Source organism: Crocodylus porosus, unplaced genomic scaffold (assembly GCF_001723895.1).
Source record: "Crocodylus porosus isolate Cpor-Errol unplaced genomic scaffold, CroPor_comp1, whole genome shotgun sequence".
Lineage (NCBI taxonomy): Eukaryota > Metazoa > Chordata > Crocodylia > Crocodylidae > Crocodylus > Crocodylus porosus.
The window spans coordinates 178,494,036-178,516,260 of NW_017728906.1; the positions used below are offsets into that span (position 1 = coordinate 178,494,036).

A 22,225-nucleotide genomic window follows, 5' to 3' on the forward strand; every position below is an offset into this window, starting at 1 on the left:
TACATGCACACACATACACACACATTATACAACATACTTATGGACACAAAGAGGTTCTCTTGTTTAAGGAAAATAATATTTCTCCAACCTTAAGTAAATCTGTACCTCCACCATTATTCAACTAAAAATCTAAAAGCCAGCAACGTAACAGTTTTCTGCCTCTATCAGTCTCCAGAGCCTCAACACCATCACCTTGTTTCTAAGATTCTTAATATTCCTTTGTCTTGGTGCTCAGAAGCAAATTTATTAAATAGCCATTCAGACATTAAAATAAATGTAGATTATAAAAATGAGGTTAGTACACAAGAACATAAAGGCTATTCAGTCCAAAAATGGGGAAAATGGGACTGTTTACTGGAAGAAAATCAATATAGAAATCCACATAAACTGGATGCAGCAAGAGTTTGTATACACAGGCTGAGAGAGACTATTTTTTGTCTTCAGCCATGGCCTTCTACAATATGTATGTTCAACTGAATCACAAAACCACTGATCAATAAAGCAGAACCAAGTTGTTAGAGGCAACATTTTAATGACTAATGCATCTAGACTACAGAACTCTCTAGCAGAACAATAGGTGACTCCTAACCTTGCCATATTCTGAGCTAAAAAGCAAAACACACCTCTTCTGCCTAGTTTTTTCCCCATAAATTTCTTACACCCAACTCCACCTCAACAATCTAATTAAAATAACTTACTTTTTCATGAGGGAGAAATATTGATACTATTTGCTTGTTTTACCTCTTGAAAGGTACTGTTAGTACAAAGATATGTACCATTCAACCTAGACCAGACCTAGACTGAAATAACTTTATTAGCTTATACAAGTACACATTGGACATAAGCAGTCAAGATACAAAGTACTACAAACAAACAATTAAGGTCAGGTGGCCAGGTATTACATGTGTCATAAACATACTGTTTGCAAGTCCCTGCCCAAAAGAGTTCACAATCTAAATGATTAAATGGAGAAAATAAAGCACTCTCAGAAACTGAGAGAAATTTAAGTCACAGCTTTGATGTTGGTGAATGTACCTTTTAAGATTTGGACCTCAGCATGCAACCCTGGAAAACTCATGGTCTCAACCACCTCTTGCAAAAGTCCTGGATGACTTTGTTGTTCTTGCGCTTTAACAGTTGTATAACCAATCTTTCCCTCTCCCTCTACTTCCAAAACCCTTCCATCTGCCTCGGCAACTTCCTGCTATCTGGCCTACTTCTCATCTTGTACATAAAGCTCTAAAATATAGCACTACATTCATCCTCCTCTCCTGCTCTAGTAGCCATTTCATTTATTTCCATCCCTTTAGTGTTTCCACATCAAATGTTCCTTCTATCACACCACGTATAAATATATGAATCCTATTTTATGTGTCTTTTTGTTCATTAAGTAAAACATCTGAGTTTTTTCCCTAATACTTACATTATCTTGGAAAAGTTCAGGGTGCATTCCTCGTACAAAATGGAGAGCAAACATTAGTTGATCAGCCTGAAATAAAAGTAGAATACATGAATTAATAAATTTGTCAAAATTAACTTTCTGAATAACCTATTTAACAGAACCTCAGTATCTAAACTTCTATTCTGATCAGCATAGTTGCAGAATTTTTAGGTTCACCATGTATAATTCAAACACAGAACATACCTTTCAAGCTAGTTAACAACTTGCATGCACATGTGGTAAATAACCTTAGTCAACATCTCAGATCAAATACACTCAGATTTGATGAGACATGGGAGAATGGAATATCTATAATGACCCAAACAAAAAAAATCATAGAATATTATATAAACAGCGTGGTGGAAATACTTGAAATGCTGTGTTCTGCTGTTGCAAGAGGTAGAACTTTCAGCCTTGACTGTTTGTAACTTAGTCCTACGTTTAAGCCAAAACATTTGAACTTCTACCAATTCTTCTGCACACAAAGAAATACCCTACATAGAGAGGATTAGTGGAAATACATATAATACAGACACACAGAAGACATGGGCCTGGAAGGGACCTCAAGAGATCAGCTAATCCAACCCCCTACCATAGGCAGAAAAGGTCCAGTAGGGAGATCAAACCTGCAAGCTTGATTTTATTAGCACCACACTCTAGCTGAGCTAAACAGCCATTGAATACAGATTAGATATCTTATGTCCTTATAAATAAATATAATAATCCTTTTATTCAAAACTGGTGAACTGCTGTCAGCACCAAAATGAAGTCAATGGATGATGCTGGAAGCAAAACATTTAATCAGGAGCAGCTGTAACCACAACTGTGCCTCCCAGGCAGTACAGATGCTCTCTGGTGGCCTCTCCAAGGCCTGTTATCTCTCTGCTTTGCCAGGGGGCTTCCTTATATTTGTCTGCCATACCTTGATCTTAGGTATACTAAAACAGGGAGGAAGTCCAATGCTTCTGAGGAAGGCAAAAAGAAAACCCTGACAAAATACCCTTTGCTTGTGGCTGTTGAGCCAGTTGCCCATCCACCTTACAGTAATCTTGTCTAAAGCTTGTAAGTTATAACAGAGCCAAGATTGTATAACAGGATGATGCATTTCAGGTGTAACTCCCTGAACAATGAGTTTGCCATGTGGAAGAGGCTTAAATTCTAGATGACTGGGAAAAATAATCAAGGAGAATTAGTATCTGACATGGGTAGGCTTAATGGCCAGTCTTGCAGATTTTGGCCTCGTTATGCCTTATGCCAGGGATGGGCAATTATTTGGGCCTGGGTCAGTACCTCCCCACCTCACTGCAGCAACTCACCAAAACTCCTCATGTGGGATGGGGCCACAGGTGGGCAACAAGCAGTGTTCAGGATGGCCAGGCAAAGCTGGGATCATGGGGCGGGGTCATGAGGAGGTGACAGTGCGAGGCTGGGGCCCAGGACAGAGCTGTGATCCACTCCCTGCCTGTCTCTGCCCTCTGGGGACGGGGTTTGAGAAGGCAGATGTGGGGGGAGGAGCACTGCCTGGGCACTAGGTTCCATGAGCCAGCCACGGCAGAGGAGATGAAGGAGGGAGAAGAGAGCATATGCCGCAAAGCTCACTCTGGCAGTATGGTCTGCAGCTGCCCCCACAATGCTCAATATGGGGTTGAGCCCTGTCTGGGTCCAGCTCCTGGGTGCCTTCCACCTTGCACACTGGGGCAGGAGCCACCTGGTTAAAGCTCCTGTGTGCCTTCCACCCACTCAGGAGCTGGAGCTGGAGCTGGAGCTGGAGCTGGAGCTAGAGCCCTGCACACTGGGGCAGGAGCTGCAAGGCTGAAGCTTCTTCCCCACCCCGAGTGGCACAGCAGGAGGAGGAACTGCCACTGGATGTGAGGGAAGCTGATCATTTACTGGGAGGCCACAGCTGCACCAGGAGCAGCGCTACCAGATGCTGTGCATGCTGGCATGGACTGGGGCCAGCAGGTGTGGGCAGGAGCATGGCATGGGCTGCCCCCAGTGGGGCTCAGTTCCATGCAGAGCACCACAGGGGCAGCTGCAGGCCAGATCCAACCAATTAGCAGGTGGCTTTCCAAAGACTGGATCCAATCAGTTGGCTGCATTTTGGCCAACCCTGCCTTATGTTGTAAGCTGAACAAATGTTAATCATCTGAGTGGTGTTTGGCTTAATGCAGCAGTCACACCTTAAGGTGAGAAACCATCTCTGACTGTCTTTCAGCTTCACAGCTGTGACTTGCTGCTAGAGGCTTGGTGAACAGGGGCAGGAGTAGGAGCCAAAGGCTGGACTGGCTTGCTACTCGCAGAGCAAATGTTATAGCACCAGAGCACCAGGAGGCTGTAGTACCTCCCACCGTCACCTGGAACAGTTCACTCCTCAAGTTCCAGGGGCCCAGCCAGCAGCACTGGGAAGCAAGCTCTGGAGAAAAAAAAAGGATCTGGCCCCCAGGACCTGGATACACACCCCAGGGGGGCCAGGCACCTACAGCAAGGTTGAGCTCGGTGGCAGCAGTGCAGCAGCCCGAGGACGGTTCCTGCTAACCCTGCACTCCGCCAGGCTATGCAGAGTTCAGCCCCTAGCTCTCCCCCACACTCTGACTCAGAAGGGGCCACAGCATCTTGGGATGCCGGACCTTCAACTTGATCAGGATAGCTGTAGAGACTGGCTACACCTTACCGAAGAGGAGTAAAATTAGGCAGACTAGAGATAATCCTGCCCAGAAGTGACATAAATTTAAACTGAATTATGAATGCTTTAAATCACTTAAAGGTGTTAAATGTGCAGCCAATCCAGGGGTTAAAAACTCCAAAAGCCACCTAAAATTACCATGTAACAAGGTCTGAAGGACTCGAGCCAGGCCCTTCCAAACAATGAAGAATTTGCATTTTAACTGGAGAGTGAGACTAACACCTGGCCATTCAAGCTATTTAGGAAAGTACATTTCTCAGAGTGGGGAATTTAAGTGAGGGACACTATTTTTAGGATATTGTATTAGAAATCAGTGCATCTGTAAGGATAAAACACTTTCTTGGTCATATTTAAATCACAATAAACCTCCAGTCTGGTAAACAAATACACCCTTTGGGTGCAGGAAGGTTATATATCCAGTATAGAATCCTCAAGAATCCATTGGATAATGTATGTAAATGGCAACTAAAAAAACATACTTAACCCTTGCCCAGAGAACAAGTTTTTGGTCTTCAGTTTGTTTCTGAATATAGGAAATTACTTTGGGCCCTCAGCCAACAGGCTGAGTAGAGTAGGCTGACAAGAAAATTTGCAGGTAGTCCTGACATGAAGGTCAGAGGCTAACACTGCTTTCTAATCTGTTGAGCTAAGTGGAAGCTGTATTCTTAAGGTGCAGGGCAAGCGCAGATTATTGTTCTGATATTTCCTTTTATCTCTTTATTCTTATATCACATATGGTTACTGACTTCTTATGTTTGCTTTTGTCTTTTATAGTAAAATATTTGTTACCCTTTATAACATACTTATTATCAGTGGTAACTGTGACTTCATAGCATTAGACCACACAGGCAGGCATCTTTTGTTAAAGAGGGGGATCCAACATTTCTAAGTGTACAACAGAACAAGGGTGTGTTTTTTTGAGCTGGCAAAATCCCCTCTGCTCTGGCAAGACTAAGTGATATGATTAAAGCTGAGGGACCATCAATCAGGGAGGTAAGCTTTGGGGCATCTCAGCATGTTCTCAGAGTGGTCAGGAAACAGATCACAAAGGACAAACCTGAGCCAAAGGACAAACCTGAAGTTGTGAGAACACCCCAGGAACATCTGGGCTCAGGGTGCATGACACCAACTTATTTTTCTATTGAATTCTCCCCCTCACAGTCCCCTGGGCTCTCCTCTCTATTACAGCAGGGAGCTCCTTTCTGAACCCATCTGGGCCAAACTGACTTCTCATCCCAGGAGCTCTGTTTATATTACCTGTCTGGCTGTGCCCCTTCTAGTCCCTCAACTCCCCCCGATGCAGTCAGAAGTAAGGGACAATGGCATGAGCAGGGACAGGGCACCAGCATATCAGGGCTGCTCAGCACCATAAAACAGTAGGAGGAAGAGGTGGGGAGGAGGGGACAGTTACAGCTGGACCCACGTCCTGGTAAGCAAAGGTTAGGGGGAGATTTTCCTGATTTTCCGTGACTAAAAAAACAAAATCAAACACCAAAATATATAAGTATTTACAATTTATTTTATTATAATGATTGAAATACTGGTAGGCTTCCGCATGGCTTTAAAAGTGTAAATATATATACCAATAAAATACTGTGTTCAACAGATAACTATCTATATAATGGTGTTTTGTTTTAATAAAGAGAAAGTGCAGATTTGGGGTTTTTTAATCAGAGAATTTTGGATTTTTAACAAAGAAAAGCGGGATCCTTGTTAATTACTAATTAGCAGCGGTACAGCTCTGCAAGACCACCTCTCAAGTCTGCACTTGGCAGCTGGCACCCTGCAGCCTGCTCTCTACACTCAGCCAATCAGTAACAGGGGTTAAAAACCACTGTTACACAACCCAATTTAGGCTCCCAATTTTCAAAATCTTGCTTCTGGAATGTGGAAGATATTTTTACCCAAACAACAATAGTTTTCACATAAGCATAAGCAAATTTTGCAGCCTCTTCCCCTTTGCCCTTTTTGTGCCTGTAAAAATGCCAATCAAAATTTAACCAAATTAAAATACAGGTCCCAAAGCAATGGCAGACGGATGGACTATACATACTGGCCAGAAAATCCAAAGCAACACTGTGGGTGTCATACTGTAATGGAAAGCAAATGCACTTCATATGGCTGATAAGCATCCTGTACTGGACTGTTGGAGATATCACACCTGAACGCAATAGACATGTTTTTAGAGCAGAATGTTATAAATGGACATTTTAAGGTTCTTTGGATTTCAAAACTTTGCCATATAGTTTCAAATCTTCTTTCCAACCTAAGATTCAGAAAAAAAGTTAGGGAACTGTCCTGGTCAAAGGTGAAATAAGTTTTACGTAAGTTTACAGAAAAGTACAGAGTACAACTGTGTCTGTGCAAGACGAGAGGTAAAACAAGATTTGAATGAAAGTTTTCCTTACTCTCATAACAGAGATGGCAGTCCTTAAAAAAAATGTCAGAATGAGGAGGAAATGCTTCTGAAATGCTGAGGTGCAATTCTAAGGGGTCATCAGAAAACTACTAGAAATATTAAGGGAGGAGATTACATAATGGAATCTGGACACTAATGGCATCCTTACAGAGTACAACACGGTGCCAGACAGAGATACCCATAAAGCAGCTTAAGAATCAAAGTAAGTAAAATATTTATGAACTGAGATCCAAATCTGAGGACCTGCTGCACTACTGCCAATACTTGATACTTCTGTTTAACACCAGCAAGTTAATTGCTGAGCTTCCTACTGATTGCTGATTGCATGGAAAATTCCTCTGACATGACCTGCTCCCGGATGCCGCCAGGTGCAGCTCTGAGAGACACTCCCAGGGTCTCCTCACACCTTCAGGGGTACCCTCCAGTTCCAAACCCCTCTGCCATCTGCTGCTTGACCACAGAGAAGGCAAGCCCCAGACCAATGAAGCTTCATGACAAGCCCCAAAGCAATGATACCTCACCAGGCCTTGCCAGTTCTTAGCAGAGAGGATTTTGCCAGCTAGAAGAACCATTCCCTTGCCCAGTCAAGATCCAGAAAAGATAGATCCCCTTTCCTTAGAAAGAGCCTATCTGCATGGTCAAATGCTCTGCACTCATAGCTATCAATAAAAATAAGTAGGTTAAAAAAATAATAAAAAAGCTTTATTATAAAAAAGAGTAAACATAAGAAATCAGTGAACATCTGTTGAGTTACAGACAGAATAAGAACAAACAAGCGAAAGAAAATATCAGAACAATAACCCAGTCTTGCCCTGCATCTTACTTCTAAGAATACAGTTTCTATTCAGCTCAACAGACTAGAACGCAGCCCCTGCCTCTGACCTTTCCGTCAGGGCCTCATGAATGCTCTCCTGCTGGCCTGCTTGAAGACAAAACTACTCTCAAGACAAAGCTTAAGTATAATTTCTTATCTGGCCATTTACACATGTCATGCATTGGATTTTCAGGAAGCCCATACTATGCATATAACTTCCTGCCCCACTCCACATAGATGAATATTTACCAAAGCAGAAATTTATACTGATCTAATTACTATCAAGAGAATACGTGCATCCTTTGAAACTTGAGGATTGCTAATCCAATATCCTAAACATACTGTGTCTCACTTAATTTCCCCACTGAGAAATGTCCTTCCAGGTGACAGTCTTACAGGACTCTTTCTTTACAATGTATATTCATCATTGTCTGAAAGGGCAATCTAATGAATAAACAACTCAGGTTAGATGCTAATTCTCAGTGATTATCTCTTCCACATATGAATAGGTAAAAAGCAATTAAGTTAACCACTGCCCCACCAAATAGTCTTGGCTAAAATACAAAAACATATCAAAATTACATTTATACCAAATACCACAATTCATATAAACATAAGGATGATATGGCTGAGCACAGCTTACAGCTACCCAAATACCATTTCTCAGCATAACATATTGAAGAAGCCATGCATAACACCCCGTGAACCCCTTGGACAACAGTGGGGTTCATGACAACTTGCTTCTTTGAAAAAAAACCATGTTAATCTCCTGATTCAGTTTGCCTGGCAATGCTGGTGGCCTGAGATAGACAGGACTTTCATAGACATGTTATCTTTAGTTCACTTAAATCAAATCCATGGAGGTCCTCAGATCTCTACAGTTATTCCAATATGCTATTTCTGTTTTGCTGTTTGAATTTAACATGATGTAGCTCCTCCCCTGCGTGTCTTGCTGGCATCCCAGCATGATAATTTAGCAGCGCAAGGAAGTTTGTATGAAGATCCTTGACCTTGAGTAAGGCTTTTGATATGGTCTCCCCACAACATTCTTGCATGCAACAGCCTTCATCTCCCTGAAGGGTGGTTCCAAAAAGGATGGAGCTAGGCTGTTCTCAGTAGTGGCAGATGACAGAACAAAAAGCAATGATTTGAGTTGCAGCAAAGGAGGCTTAGGTTAAGTATTAGGAAAAACTCTCTCACTAGGAGAGTAGTAAAGCACTGGAATTTGTTATCCAGGGAGGTGGTGGATTCTCCGCCCTTGGCAATTTTGAAGATCCAGCTAGACAATGCCTTGGCTGGGATGATCTAGTTGGGGATGGTTCTGCTTTGAGCAGGGGGTTGGACTAGATGACCTCCTGAGGTCCCTTCCAACCCTAATTTTCTATGATTTTATAAACCAGTTCCCAAATGGGGCTACAGGACATACAAACTTATTCGAGTCTCACTGCTGCTTAAATTATGATTCACTGTAGTCGTTTTACCAGAGATTGAGTTCATTTTAAAATGCTAAAATTACACAGTCCAAAGTGTCTGATTCAATTAATGTCCCAATATACATTTGCTTACATCTTGGCTGAGTAGACTTTCTACTTAGAAACTTTCAGTACACAGTAATTTAAATGTGGAGACAGTGTTCAGTCTGAAATTAAACAGTATGAAAGAATAACTGAACACATTAATTTCTCTAGCAAGCGAATATCCATTCCCTAATGACTGATTTATAGTTTCCTAGTGTATTTACATTCAGTGTTAACGTACAGGTTTTTAATTCACCCATAAACTTAGGTAAGTCAAGGGGTCACGTGTCATATTATTAGTGATGTACAGAGCCATCACAAGAAAAACAAATGATAATGATTCATTTTGATATCTAGAGATTATATCCTTAACCTGCCATTTATCTTCCACACAGTTCTATTTTGCTGAGCATAAGGTGAACATTTAAAAAAAGAAAATGAACAAGACATACAACCAAAGGTTGAGAACGATTAACAACATAAAAGCAAAAAAATGTGATATGGACTTTTAAAATTCTAGAACAAAGGAACAATGATTTTCACTGGTTATTTCACAAATATTCTGCCCTTTTAAGTTGTATTTCATGAGTGAATATTTTGGTTGGAAAAAGGAATGAGAAGTATACACAGAACTTTTGATTAAGAATTATCTGTTTATATTTAATTATAAAATACTATGTAAGAATTTACAAAAGACAAATTCAGTTTAACAGGTTACAAGGTGAGATTAGAGCTATAGACAGATGTTACATTTTTAGTGCTAGAAAAGTTGAAGGGACAGACGACTTCACAGTACTACTCAAATGGCAGAAATGCTACAAAAATGTTCTTGGATGAAACAGTAGCATCTTTCTAGTGATGTGTATTATGGCACCATATGTAACATCTGTCCACTTACATGTAGCACTAGAGGGGATCCTTTGGTTCTCCACCATCCCACAGTGCTCTGCTCTCCTATCCTCCAACGGGGGAGAGAGACCGAGAGCAAGGGGGAATTAAATAAGCATTGCCTTGGTGCTCAGAGCACTTAATAACAGTCCAGGGCTCCAAGGCAAGGGACGGGAAGCAAGCAGAACTACAGCTCCCCACTACAGGAAGTATGCAGTGAGCAGCAGGTCTCTCTGCTGCTGTTCCACAGTGCAGACTCAGAGAGAAGATGCCCCTCTGCCAGAAATGCTGGGCTGCTCTGAAGCCTGTTGCAGCCCTTGGTCCAGAAACTGCAGCTCTTCTTGCCCCGCCCCCCACAATGCCAGCATAAGGCAGCAAAGACTGCTGCCCCCAATACTGACAGCCTGCCTGATATCTCTCTGCAAGGGGCAGGAAGGGCAGGCTGTTGGTGACTGGGTACACTGACAGGCTTCTTATGGTGTGGTGGGGGGAAGCAAAAAAACAACGCCCCTGGCTGGAGGAAATGCCTTTGCAGGGACTCTATAATTCCAGCTAGGTGGCTATAAATGTATTTATATCCCTCATAATACTATAGGAGATCTTGTAGCACTACAAGTGCATACATATTCACAGCCTAAGTAACAGATATATTCCAGAGGGATTGATTCAACTGCATAAAAGCACCACCACCAAGTACTGGATTCTGGTCAAAAGTTCTTGGTTTGAAATCTTGGTAACTGTGCCAGAAGAAAGATAAGAAAGCTACATTCAGATAAAATGTAAACTAATACCCTTTCTGAAGGGAAATTAGTATAGAGAGCTTGAGCTAAAGTTGAACTTCCTGGGCAAGTATATGAAAATATGTGTATGAAATACAAAAAAAAAGTCTGAAACATCTCAAATTGAAACAATATATGAGATAATTTGGAAGAAAATAAACTTTGTCCTTCAAAAAATTACCGAGAAGGGTAGAAGAAAAAAGTCTACGGGGGTTTTTTTGATCCAGTCACTGACCATAGATACTTCATTTTTGAGAAGGAAGAAAATAGTATAGAGGAATAATAATTAAAAAAAATGTAAACATGGACATAAAAATCTAGGTGTAAAATTCAAGATTAAATTACATAAGAACTCGCAATACAATAAAACAAGAAAAGACTTCTGACATAAATTTTGATCTCCATGTAGCAAGGTATTATATGTTCAAAAAGCAGGTAGGTTATACTCCCTTCTCTATACAGTGCTTGAGCTGCATTCTTTTTTTTGTATCTCACAGCCAGAAAAACACTGATAAACTGAAAATTGTGAAAGAAGAGCAATTAAGATGAAAATCTTGGCTAAAAACTGCCAGATAATGAAATCTATTAGAGGCAGCATGGGGCAGAGGATACAGGGGACAGGCCGTACAGGACAGGCATCACTGAGGGCAATGGCTGTAAGTCCGACTCCAACCCCAAGTGCAGTTTTGGGACAGAGTCGGAGCTGTTGCAGCCACCTGTCCTCATGCCCCAGCTTGTACTCGAATCCAAGACAAGGGGCTTTTTATCCCCATGTTGAAGGGGGGGGGGGGCACCTCATCTTTGATTCAAGTAAATATGGTACATGATTATGAGCAAAAGAAGAAGGTATTTAAACCACTATACATATAAACTATATACTATGTCCAAATCACCAAATTGGTTAGTCTCTATAAAACTATATTAGGTAGTCTATTAAAAACTATGTATAAAAACATCTAAATCTGCCATTTCAAAACTGATCAATCTTTTTTCAGTGCCAGTCCACCATATTTTTACTGCATTGTTTCTTGAATACTAATATACATATTTCTACTTCCTTTTTATTCTCAGACAGCCCACTGGTGTGATATTGCTGTCAAATGATACAACAACAAAAATCAGCAGTGAAGTAAACTGGTATATTGTTGAAGGCTACGTTGATTGCTGAAAACATAGATGAGTTTGTGTTAAATTATCCAGCTGGTTTTACTATAACTATAGTCAGTATGTTAAGTCATGAGTAATTCAGCTCATTACTTATAAAGCTAATATGCTTTTTAGTTTCTATGCAGAGAACCTTATTAGTTATATATATGTGAGTGTAACCATACACACAGTCTCCATATTTTAAAAGTTGCTTACTTTAAAATATTAATATTACAAAATAAATGCTACAGTTTAACCTACCTTTGATACAAATAAATAGGTCTTTAATGCTATAAAAAAGAATAAAATGTTATCCGTGGTAAAAAATGGATAAAATTTGGTTAAAAAAAACTCTGGGTAAAAATGGGTAAAAAAACCAAAACAAAACACGTATACTAAAAGCCCATAACAATGCTCAAGCAACTTGACATCTCTCTCTTTCCCAAATATGGTAGATATATCCTGGTATCTACATTTCTAAATTTATTACCAGATTGTATTGGTCTATCTAATTATCTGTCTGTTTTTTTTTTAAATTTAAATATTTATAACTAGTAATAATTCCCAACGTTACGCTATGCCATGCCATACCATACCATGTGAATGAAAATTTAAGACAGTCAATTTTATATACATGTGTATTTAATTATATGGTCTATATATTTTTGATACTGTTTTTTGTTATTAAGGTACTACTGAAGAACAAATATGCCATTATGCTAGACTCAACTATGGTAGGCACTGTCTAAACACACAAACAAAACATTGAAAAAAGAAAGGAGACATAAAACCATCTATGTTTTTCCCGCAACCAAAATATGGATGTGTTTGATAGAGTACACTCTTCTCACCTGCAGAAGTTCTGCAAAGGCTAGTGTAGCTTCAGCACTGCAATAATCCTGTGACCTCCATATAGGAATAAAAGACAGACCAAATGTGCACTAAGCTTCCTAAATCATCACCATCATACCTTCCCTCCCAAAGTGATGACAAAGCTGCTTTCTATTTTCACTACCCTCTTGTGAAATAAATATATGATAAAGCTTTGCCCCAGCTAGCCTCTACCCCGCCTAGCCCCACAGGATGCTGGTCTGCAGGGACACTGCAGGGACAGCCTCCAGCATTAGATGCATGCAGCGCACCATGGTGTGGAAGCTGGGGCACCACACACTGTGCCGCACTTCTGGCTGCAGCTGTGGCTTTGGCTGCGGTGGGATGAACCAGCACTGTGCTCCACAGCAGCATCATGAAGCTGGGCGCCGCGCTCTGGCCCAGGCCAGGCTACAGACAGCAGGAGCAGGGCGATGAGTGCCAGGTGGTTTCCATCCCTCCTGTTGCTGTGGCAGCTCTGACTCGTGCAGGTGGTAGTAAAGCAAGTCCAGCCCTAGGAGGAGGAGGAGGGAATGCCAGTGGCACTGCCCCATCCCAGGCTGGGGCTCCCGCGCTGTACTAGACAGCCTAGCCACAGCTCCCCACCCCCAAGCAGCATCTCCCAGCTGGCCCACCCCTGCCCCCAAGAGCACAGGCACCAGCCCCCAACTCCAGTGGCCAAGCCAAATAGCTCCCTGGTGCCCCCAAAGGACCACCCCCTTAACTCCAGGCAGACCCCACACACAGTCCCCCCCCCCAGATAGTCCCCAAGCCCTAGCCCTCTTATCCCATTCCCCCCACATCCCACAGACTTAACTGTATCCAACTGCCAGGCTGCACCCACTGCCCTGCCTGGCTGTATTGCTGGCCACATGCATGTGTGCACAAATATGCACATGGCACCCCCTACTTCCAATCACCCTCCTCCCACTCCCTCTAGCCCAGAGCAGCTCCTTGCAGGCTGGAATGCCACTGCCCTGAAAAGGGAAACCTGCAGTTTCCTACACCAAAGATTTTCCTTTAACAGGGAAAATCTGTGATTTTCTCCTTTAAAGAGGACAATCCACATTTTTCCATGGGAAATGGAAAACCTGGATCTCTGGTTATAAGCCTCTGAAAAGCTGCAATTTGCACATGCTCAGCAATCACTTGCTAGACCTAGCTAACATCTCCAAAAAGTTCTGTTCTCACTGATCAAAACATTGAGCCCCAACTTTCCTGCTGCTGCCCAGATTGTCCAAGTAACAGTGCCAGAGAGAAAACAGGCACATTCCATCCTCTTACATACAGCCTTTACATATTTGTAGAGTACAGCATAACTGAGCATACTATAGCCAAGGCTACAGGAGCAAAGTAGGGCTTTCCCTACTACAGCTGCTTCGTGCTAGGGTATCTGAAAAAAAAACTGGGTGCAGAAGCCTGTGTCTCCTGCACTGTCAGAATCCCCTGCTGACACTCAGACATCATCCAGGAGAAACCTGGCTCACTTAAATGACAAGCATCAGGCACAGGGTACTGCAAAAAAGGTCAAAGAAGTAAGCTGGGATAAGAAGCCTAGGGTAGAAAGATGGTAAGTTGGTGGAAAATGAGGCATGAAACCAGAGCCAGATACTAGGACTGACTGGATAGGAAGAAAAGTTATGTGGGTTAACAGGTAACAACAAGTTTTATTATAAAAACAAGACTAAACAGAATAAATCAGTAACTCTATGCTATGATATAGACTGAGAACAAATAACAAGATATCAGAACAGTACTCTGATCATACCCTGGATCTTAAAACCAGGAATGTAGCTTATATTCAGCCCACTGGCTGAGGGCCTAAAGTCCCTTATCCTCAGAAAGCTTTAGACAAAGACTTGCTGTGGAAGCAAGGCCTAAGTATGGTTTCTTATCTGACCACTTGCATACATACATACGTCACACACTGGATTCTTATGGGTTCACAATATGTAGGCAACTGTGTCCTTCCCAATAGGTGCATGTTTACCAAACTAAGGGTCATCTACACATGATGCTACACACGCTACTATGGCAAAGTAGCTGCTAAAAATAACTGCACCGCACTTAGGATGCAGTATGGGCTGTTACTGCACTGTGATTTAGTACTTCCTTTTGGAAGTACTAAATCAGTGTAGTAACAATGTTGCCATAGCAACATGTGTAGACAAGCCCTAAGAGTCTTCTCCTAATGACCAGAGGGATATTTGCAGTCTTTCAGACATATCTCAAGGATACCGTCTCTCACTTAAATTTCCCCACCCTGAGGAATACCTTTCTTGGGTGGTCTGTTAGCAGATGACATTTCTGCTTGGATCTCCGTTTTCACAATGTAAATTTGTCATTGCCTGGAAGGTCTGGGCTCATGTGGTGAGAGTGTGCCCACAAGGGTGGCAAGTAAACAAACTCATGTTACATGCTAATTCTCAAATGATTCTCCTAATTGTGAATAGGTGAGGCACACCTGAGTTAACTGCAGCCTTACTAAACACCCTTGGATAAATAAAACAATATATCAAAATTACATCTATATCAAATACCATAATGCATATAAACCTAAGGTGACAATCCTGAATGCTGCTTGATCCTACCTATACATAGAAACTACATATGCCATATTAATAAAACAAGCTCAAGACAAACTGCATAACACCCCACAAACCCCAAAACATTATAGGTTCATGACATAGTTTTCTTTCTGTGTGATAGCATAAATACTGCGGCTGGGATATCAACTGCTGCTTATGTGAAGTAGGCTAAGTCAGGGTAGCTGTGAGAATTTAGTTTCATAATTAGTGCAGTATGCAAAGGCCAAAGAAAATAAATCTTACCTTAAACAAGCAGCGGCAAACATATTCATACACCATGTGTGTTAAGGAGCTAATAAGAGACTTGATTCTTTCTTCAGTACTTTCTGACTCCTAGGAAAACAGTAGTTTGAACTTAAAAACTTCAACTGGAAATAAAAATCTGTTTTTGTGTACTTGTACGGATAGCTGACACATAGTTAGGCTGAGGATCTGCCTAATTTTCAGAGCTTCTGAGTACCCAGATTTCCCGCTGAGCTCGCCTGCTATTCCCAATGATTCTATTTATGTCATTAATATGGACTGAAAAGTTTATGTTTAAGCACTCTTATACAAGCATTTGGGCCTGAGTCATAGACAACAGGCTGAATATTCACTATACCTGTGAAAGATTTCACAGGATCTCAACCTGTGACCAGCTGAGCAAAACCTATGACATTTCCTGCTGCTCTATTTAGATGCTTTACCATGGAACCCAGGCAAACTGACAGCCCAAAAGACTGAATTTATTTCAGTCCAGAGAACAAGTACGCCACAGACAGCAACACCACCAGTTTCTCCACTGCCAGATCCTACGTATACTTAGTTTCTTCACACTGCTGCACTCACAGGAGTTATCTTTTCCCTAAAGGAACTATATCTAAAAGTGACAGAATGGCTTACTCTCTATACTTAACTAAAACCTTGATTTTCTAGAGCCTTCACTTGCTAGTAATGTGTTTTAACTATGGACATATTATTTTTAGCACCATTACAAATAATTGGTCTAGCACTCAGACAGTCAACTGGGTTGGGTAAAAGAAACAGCCCCACAAAAATTTGCATTCCAAAAAAGACAAAAAGACAACCGGAAAGTGAAACAAATAAGGTGAAGGCTGAATGTCGGTGACATACGAAAACAAAAAATGAAGATGTGTACAATTCTTTGCTAGGCAGGAACAATAAACACAACTTGCCCTCTGCTTAGTCATCATCAAGGTCTAGTTTGTGGAGAATCACCAAGGCAAACAATGTGGAGGAGATGAGTTTTAAGGATAGACAAGGGGGAGGATAATGCGTCTCTGCAGGCTGACTGATCTGACAGGGAGCTTTTTCCATATCATAATAGGCAGCCTGGGAGAAAGTATGAAACTGCTGGCTAGAGAAGCAGAAAATTAGTCAATCAAGGTTGGAATCACTGGCAATGGCAGGTGTCGCTTTATAACAGGATATAAGGATAGACAGGTAGGATGGAGTTAAACGGTGAAAACCTCAGAAAGGAAGGATAAAGAGCTACTGTTTGCTAGTACCGGAAGAACCAATGAAGGATCTTAAAGATGCAGTTTACATAGTGAAAGCAATAACCCAAGAAAATAAATCTGAGCAGCAGCATTTTGAAAAGACTTGAGAAGGGAGGGCTGCAGGCCAAAACAATGGAGAATAAAGTAACTAAGGTATGAAATGCTCATGGATGTTGGTGAAAAGTACAGATTAACAGCTGTGTTGCAGCTCAGTTGGACAGTTTTTAAATTAAAAAGAAGGTATATCCTCTGTTGAGCCAAAGAGCATTTTAGAATTTCAAGACTTTCCTTATTCTGCCCCTTACTTTGAGAATTTGTCTAATTCATGGATTACTTCAGGGGTGCTCAATTTGAGGCCATGGGTTGAATGCGGCCAGCAGAGCCTTGGAAACTACCCCACAGGGCTCCCCAGAGGTCGGAAAAGTTGGTGGTGTGGGAGCAGTGGCAGTACTGCCACTCCTCCCTACTGCCAAAATCCCAAGCCCCATACAAAGGGTCAGAGCCAGGCCAGAACCCTCCCTCCACCCGGCTGGGCTGGGGCCAGGCCATGCCCCCTTCCTCAAGCAGGGCTGGGCCACAACCCTTCCCCCTGCAGGGTTGGGCAATGCCCCCTCCCCAGTAGGGCTGCACTGGGGCTGGGTCATGCCTCCCTCCCCCTGGAGGGTCCAGCTGGGGCCGAGACAAGCCCCCTTCCCTTACACAGTTGGACTGGAGCTGGGCTGCTCCCTCTGCACAGCTGGATGGGGCCTCACTGTGCCCACCTCAGGCACCAGATTGGGACCACTGGCTACTAGTCAGCAGAGGGATCAGGCATGCCCATCTGGCCCACTGAATAAAAAAGGTTGAGCACCACTGGAATAGGTAATTATCGGACACTCCATGTTTAAATAAATAAAATCTCACAAACCTCATGTGGAACCTTCATTTTCAAAACTTACTTTAATCTTAAAAAGGCCATAAATTACAAATGGATGTTCACTGTGCCTACTTTTTCCTCAGACCTAAAGAAGAATGCATTGCATTCAAAAGCTTGTCTAAGTCTATCCCAACTATGCAGTTGGTCCAATTAGTGATATTAATCACAAAAGTCCTTGCCTCCCACATGTTACGTGAACCACCATGCCTGTAACATCACTGCAACACTACCAAATGGATGTTACTTTGTTTTCCCATGATGCAGCAAAACTATGGCTCCTATACACTGAAAATAAACTTATTTTCTTTATATGCATTCTAAATGTCCAATATTCAGGTTGAAAAAATAATGTAAGTATTCATTTTAAGTTACCCTTTAAAAACAGCCAAAGCGAGCAAGAATTGTAAAGACCACAAGCAGACTGATTTCTCTTCTGCATTCACAGCTGCAAGACAACAGGACATACCTGTTTGTTTTGCAAGGCCCTTTGGAAAAGCCGTAGGAAGGCAGCCAAACTAAAACGGTACATATTATTAATTTTGGACAAGTCAGAGATAATAAAGTACATCTTGCTGGCACTCTCAGCTAGAGGAAGGTAGGCATCCCTCTCCTATGGATAAAAAGAAACAATGTTCAGAATTGGTACTTTACTGCCATCTAGTGGTCACTGGATCCTTAGGCAACATTGATAAACCACTCACATGTCTTATAGTACTTGATAGTATATAATAACAATTTTGATTAAACTACCAGTCTTTACTTACAAAAGCACTTTGAAATCCATTACACCAGAAACTGTCCACTTGAGAAATTGACATTAAAATGCTCACTTGTGATTCTATAATTAAAATTGCATTTATAATGTTATATGAACCCTAAAGAATTGTATGCTTAGCATTTTTGTTTTAAATCTTCAATTTTAGTGGCATTTACTCCAACTCTTAACAATCACTTGAGGCCTGAAGTTTAATTTAAAGCATTTTAGTTCAAAATGATTGTCCTTTTTATTTTTTTAACATTTTAACATTCAAGTTTAAATTTCTGGGGGATTTGAAAACAGTCTTCAAGTACCCCAAGGGCAGTTACAAGGAATCTGGAGACTATTTTCTGTGGCCACAGGGGACAGGACAAGGAGTAACGGTCTTCAATTTTAGCAAGGAAAATTTAGGCTGGATATTAAGAAATTTCTCAGTCTATGGATGGTTTAACATCGCAGCAGATTACCTAAATAGGTTGTATGTAGAATCTCCATCCTTGGAAATGTTTAGGTATAGATTACACCATCACTTTTCTGGAATGGTTTAAATAAGGATAATCCCACCTTAAGCAAGCGTTTGGACTAGATGATTTCTTGAGGTACCTAACCATATATTTCTGGAAATCTATTATTCAAGATTAACGTGTTCATTTAAAAACAGAAAGCATAACAATTTTATTCCTGAACATTTAAAAAAACACCCTGCTTCAAAGAAGAAATTCAGCACAAAACTAGGCAAATGCTTATGTCTATATGTAAGATGAAGTCTTGGTCTCACTGAAGTGAAAATCAAAACTGTGATCAACTATAATGGTAGCTTTCAGTGTGGATTTTCACAGAATCATAGAATAATTGGCATTATAAGTGACTTTAGCAGGTCATCTAGCCCAACACCCTGCTCACAGCAGGATTATGCCTAATTAAACCACTCAAGTCAACCTGATCTTGAAAACATCAAAAGGATGAAGATTTCAAATAAATATAATACAATGACCATCACTCATATTCGAGTATGACTACTACAGATACTGGAAATCAGTTTCAATATATAGGGTTCAGGAGATGTGCAAGGGCAAGTTGCTGTCTGCGTTCCCCCCTACTGTCGGCCAAGGTGATGCAATGATGTTCTGTTACTCATTCTGCTTCCTTTGTAGCAGAATGCCAAGCTCGCCTATCATGGGCTATATCCTCCCAGGACATTAAGTCCACTCCAGCAGACTGTATGTGCTGCTTAATGCAGTCCTTGTAGCAGAGTTTGGGACAGCTAACCTACCTACTGCCTTTTTCAAATTCACCATACAGACCTCTCTTAAGCAGCCGATTGTTATCCATGCGTATGACATGGCCAATTCAGGTCATTTACTTCCATGCTAGCATGGCTTCCACACTTGGCATAGCTGCCAGTCGTAGTACTTCATCATTGTGATTTTGTCAAACCATTTCATTCCCATTATGTGGTGTAGGTGGCACTGTTGCAGGCAGTTAAGTTTCTTGATAGTGACGATAAAAGGGGCAGGTCTCTAACCAGTATAGAAGACAAAGGAGCACAACAGCTATCCAAACTTGGCATTGTGTAAACATTTTAACCCGTCTTGTCCATAGTCTTTTTTGCAGGTGACCAAAAGGTGAGGCAGCGGACTAACCCCATGGGCTACAGGAAAGACTCTGAGATGAAGATGCCTACATGACAATTACCCAACTGAAGAAATCTGTTCCAATGCTTAACCATACACATAGTGAAAAAGTTCTTCTTAATGGCAAACCTAAATTTTCCCTGAAGCAATTAAAGACCATTGCTCTTTGTCGTATCCTCTGAGGCTACAGGGGATAGTTTATCTGCATTCTCCTTATAACCACCCTTCAGATATCTGAAGACAGTTACCAAATCTCACTTCAATTTTCTCTTCCCCAGACTGAATAACCATGATTCTTTCAGCTGTTCCTCATAAATCATGTTTTCCATGCTTCTAATAGCTGTTGTTGCTTTCTGCTGGACTCTTTCCAATTTGTCCACAGGCTTCTTGAGGTGTGGGGCCCAAAACTGGACATACTACTACAGATGAGGGTTCAATCAGTGGCAAATAGGGAAAATCATTTCCATCTGTTTACAACTGACCCTTCTATTACTACAGCCCCAAATGCTCTATATTTTTTTCATAACTGTTGGCTCATTCAGCTTATGGTCCACTATAACCCCCAGGCCTTTTTCTGCAGTACTGTAACCTACGCAGTCCTTCCCAGGTCTGTATTTGTATATGCAATTGATCAGTACTAAGGGTAGAACTTTGTTCTTGTCCTTGCTGAATTTCATGTGTCCAGTTTATCCGGGTCATTGTGGACCCTTATCATTACCCTACAAAGTTTCTGCAACTCTACTCAACTTGGTGTCCTCTGCAAATTTTCTAAGTGTACACTCAATCCCATCCTCCATATCACAGAATGGAATATCATTAATGATCATTACTGTGCAGTAAGCAGGAACAGGCCAGCATCTACACATACAGGCATTAAAGCACATTAACACTGTGTGTGTTCTAACTTGGGACTAAAGTTAGTCGCCTACATGTACATCTACACAGCAAGACGTCTACATGTGCGTTACTGCACAGTAACTAATTATGCTCAGGACAGTGTAAATCTCCATATTTACTATGCAGTAGGGGCAGGCACATGTAGACACACACCTGTACGTGTGTCTACATCAGTAATTTCAGTTACTGCAGAGTCAATGCATACATGTTGACACACCCACTGGGCACAATGATCCTATCAGTTGTGTATCTGTTTACAGTACTTTGATCTTGTCTTTATTTCCTTAGATTATTAATGAGAATGTCGTAAGAGAAAGTGCCAAAAGCCTTGCTAAAGGCAAGGTACATCATACCCACTATTCTCCCCCCATCCACAGAACTGGTCACCTTATCATAGAAGGAAATCAGGTTGGTCAGGCATGACTTGCTCTTGCTGAATCCACACTGACTGTTTCTGATCACCTTGTTCTCCAGATGATCAGATATACGTGATTAGCTCCATATTCTTTCCTCCTTCCTTTTCTTAATCATGGTAACTATGTTCATCTTTTTTCTAGTTATCCAGGACTTCACTCAATCTCCATGAGTTCTCAAAGATGATAGTTAATGGGTCTGAAATTAGCTCAGCCAGTTCCTTCATTACTCTGAAGGTACATCCAGTCCAGGCTTGCTGACTCAAAAACATCCAGATTATCTAAAAAATCCCTAACATTCTCCTGAACTCCTTTGTTGAACATTTTCTAGCCTGCTTATCTCCTCCTATCCTTGCTGCTAACTGCATTTTTCATCTGGTAGCCAACCCTGAAGTAAAAAAAGCATTGACTACTTCAGCCTTTTCCTCATCATCTATTTCTGGATTGCAGCCTTTATTCAGTATGGGACCTACAGCTTCCTTAGCCTTCCTCGTACTTCTGACGTAACCATATTGCATTTTTTTTTTACTGAATTTTACAGTGCTTGCTAGTTGTATGTCAAATCATGCCTTGGCCTTCCTGATTTTCTCTCTACATGCCCATGCAATATTCTTATACTCTTCCCTAGTAATATGGCCAAGTTTCCCTGTTTGTTTGTAGGGTTCCTTTTTAATTTCAGTTTACTGAAGAGTTCGCTGTTTAGCCAGGCCAGCCTTCTGGTGCACTTCCTATTTTTTTATTTTTTTTTTGCATTGGGTTAGTTTACTCAGGAGGGCAAACTTCAATGAGCTAAGGAGAATAGTCAGGGAAGCACTCAGGTCCCAGAGGAGAGGGGAGCCACGTGTCCAAGGAGAGTGGTCGCTCCTTAAGGAGATGATCCTCCAAGCCCAAAGGGAGGTAATCCCAACACGGATCAAAGGGAGCAGGAGGGCACACAAGCCCCCATGGCTCACCAAAAGCATCC

The 22,225-nt window shown here is 41.5% G+C and overlaps 1 protein-coding gene across 1 annotated transcript in view; it reads right to left on the reverse strand.

Moving 5' to 3' along the window:
* DYNC2H1 (dynein cytoplasmic 2 heavy chain 1) overlaps positions 1 to 22,225 on the reverse strand; it is a 427,915-nt gene that overhangs the window by 254,873 nt on the left and 150,817 nt on the right. The window contains exons 69-71 of the mRNA XM_019530264.1: positions 18,027 to 18,170; positions 15,389 to 15,478; positions 1,424 to 1,489 (exon numbers count right to left, since the gene is read on the reverse strand). Of these exons, the coding sequence (XP_019385809.1) occupies positions 1,424 to 1,489; positions 15,389 to 15,478; positions 18,027 to 18,170 (300 nt within the window). The remainder of the gene's footprint in view (positions 1 to 1,423; positions 1,490 to 15,388; positions 15,479 to 18,026; positions 18,171 to 22,225) is intronic.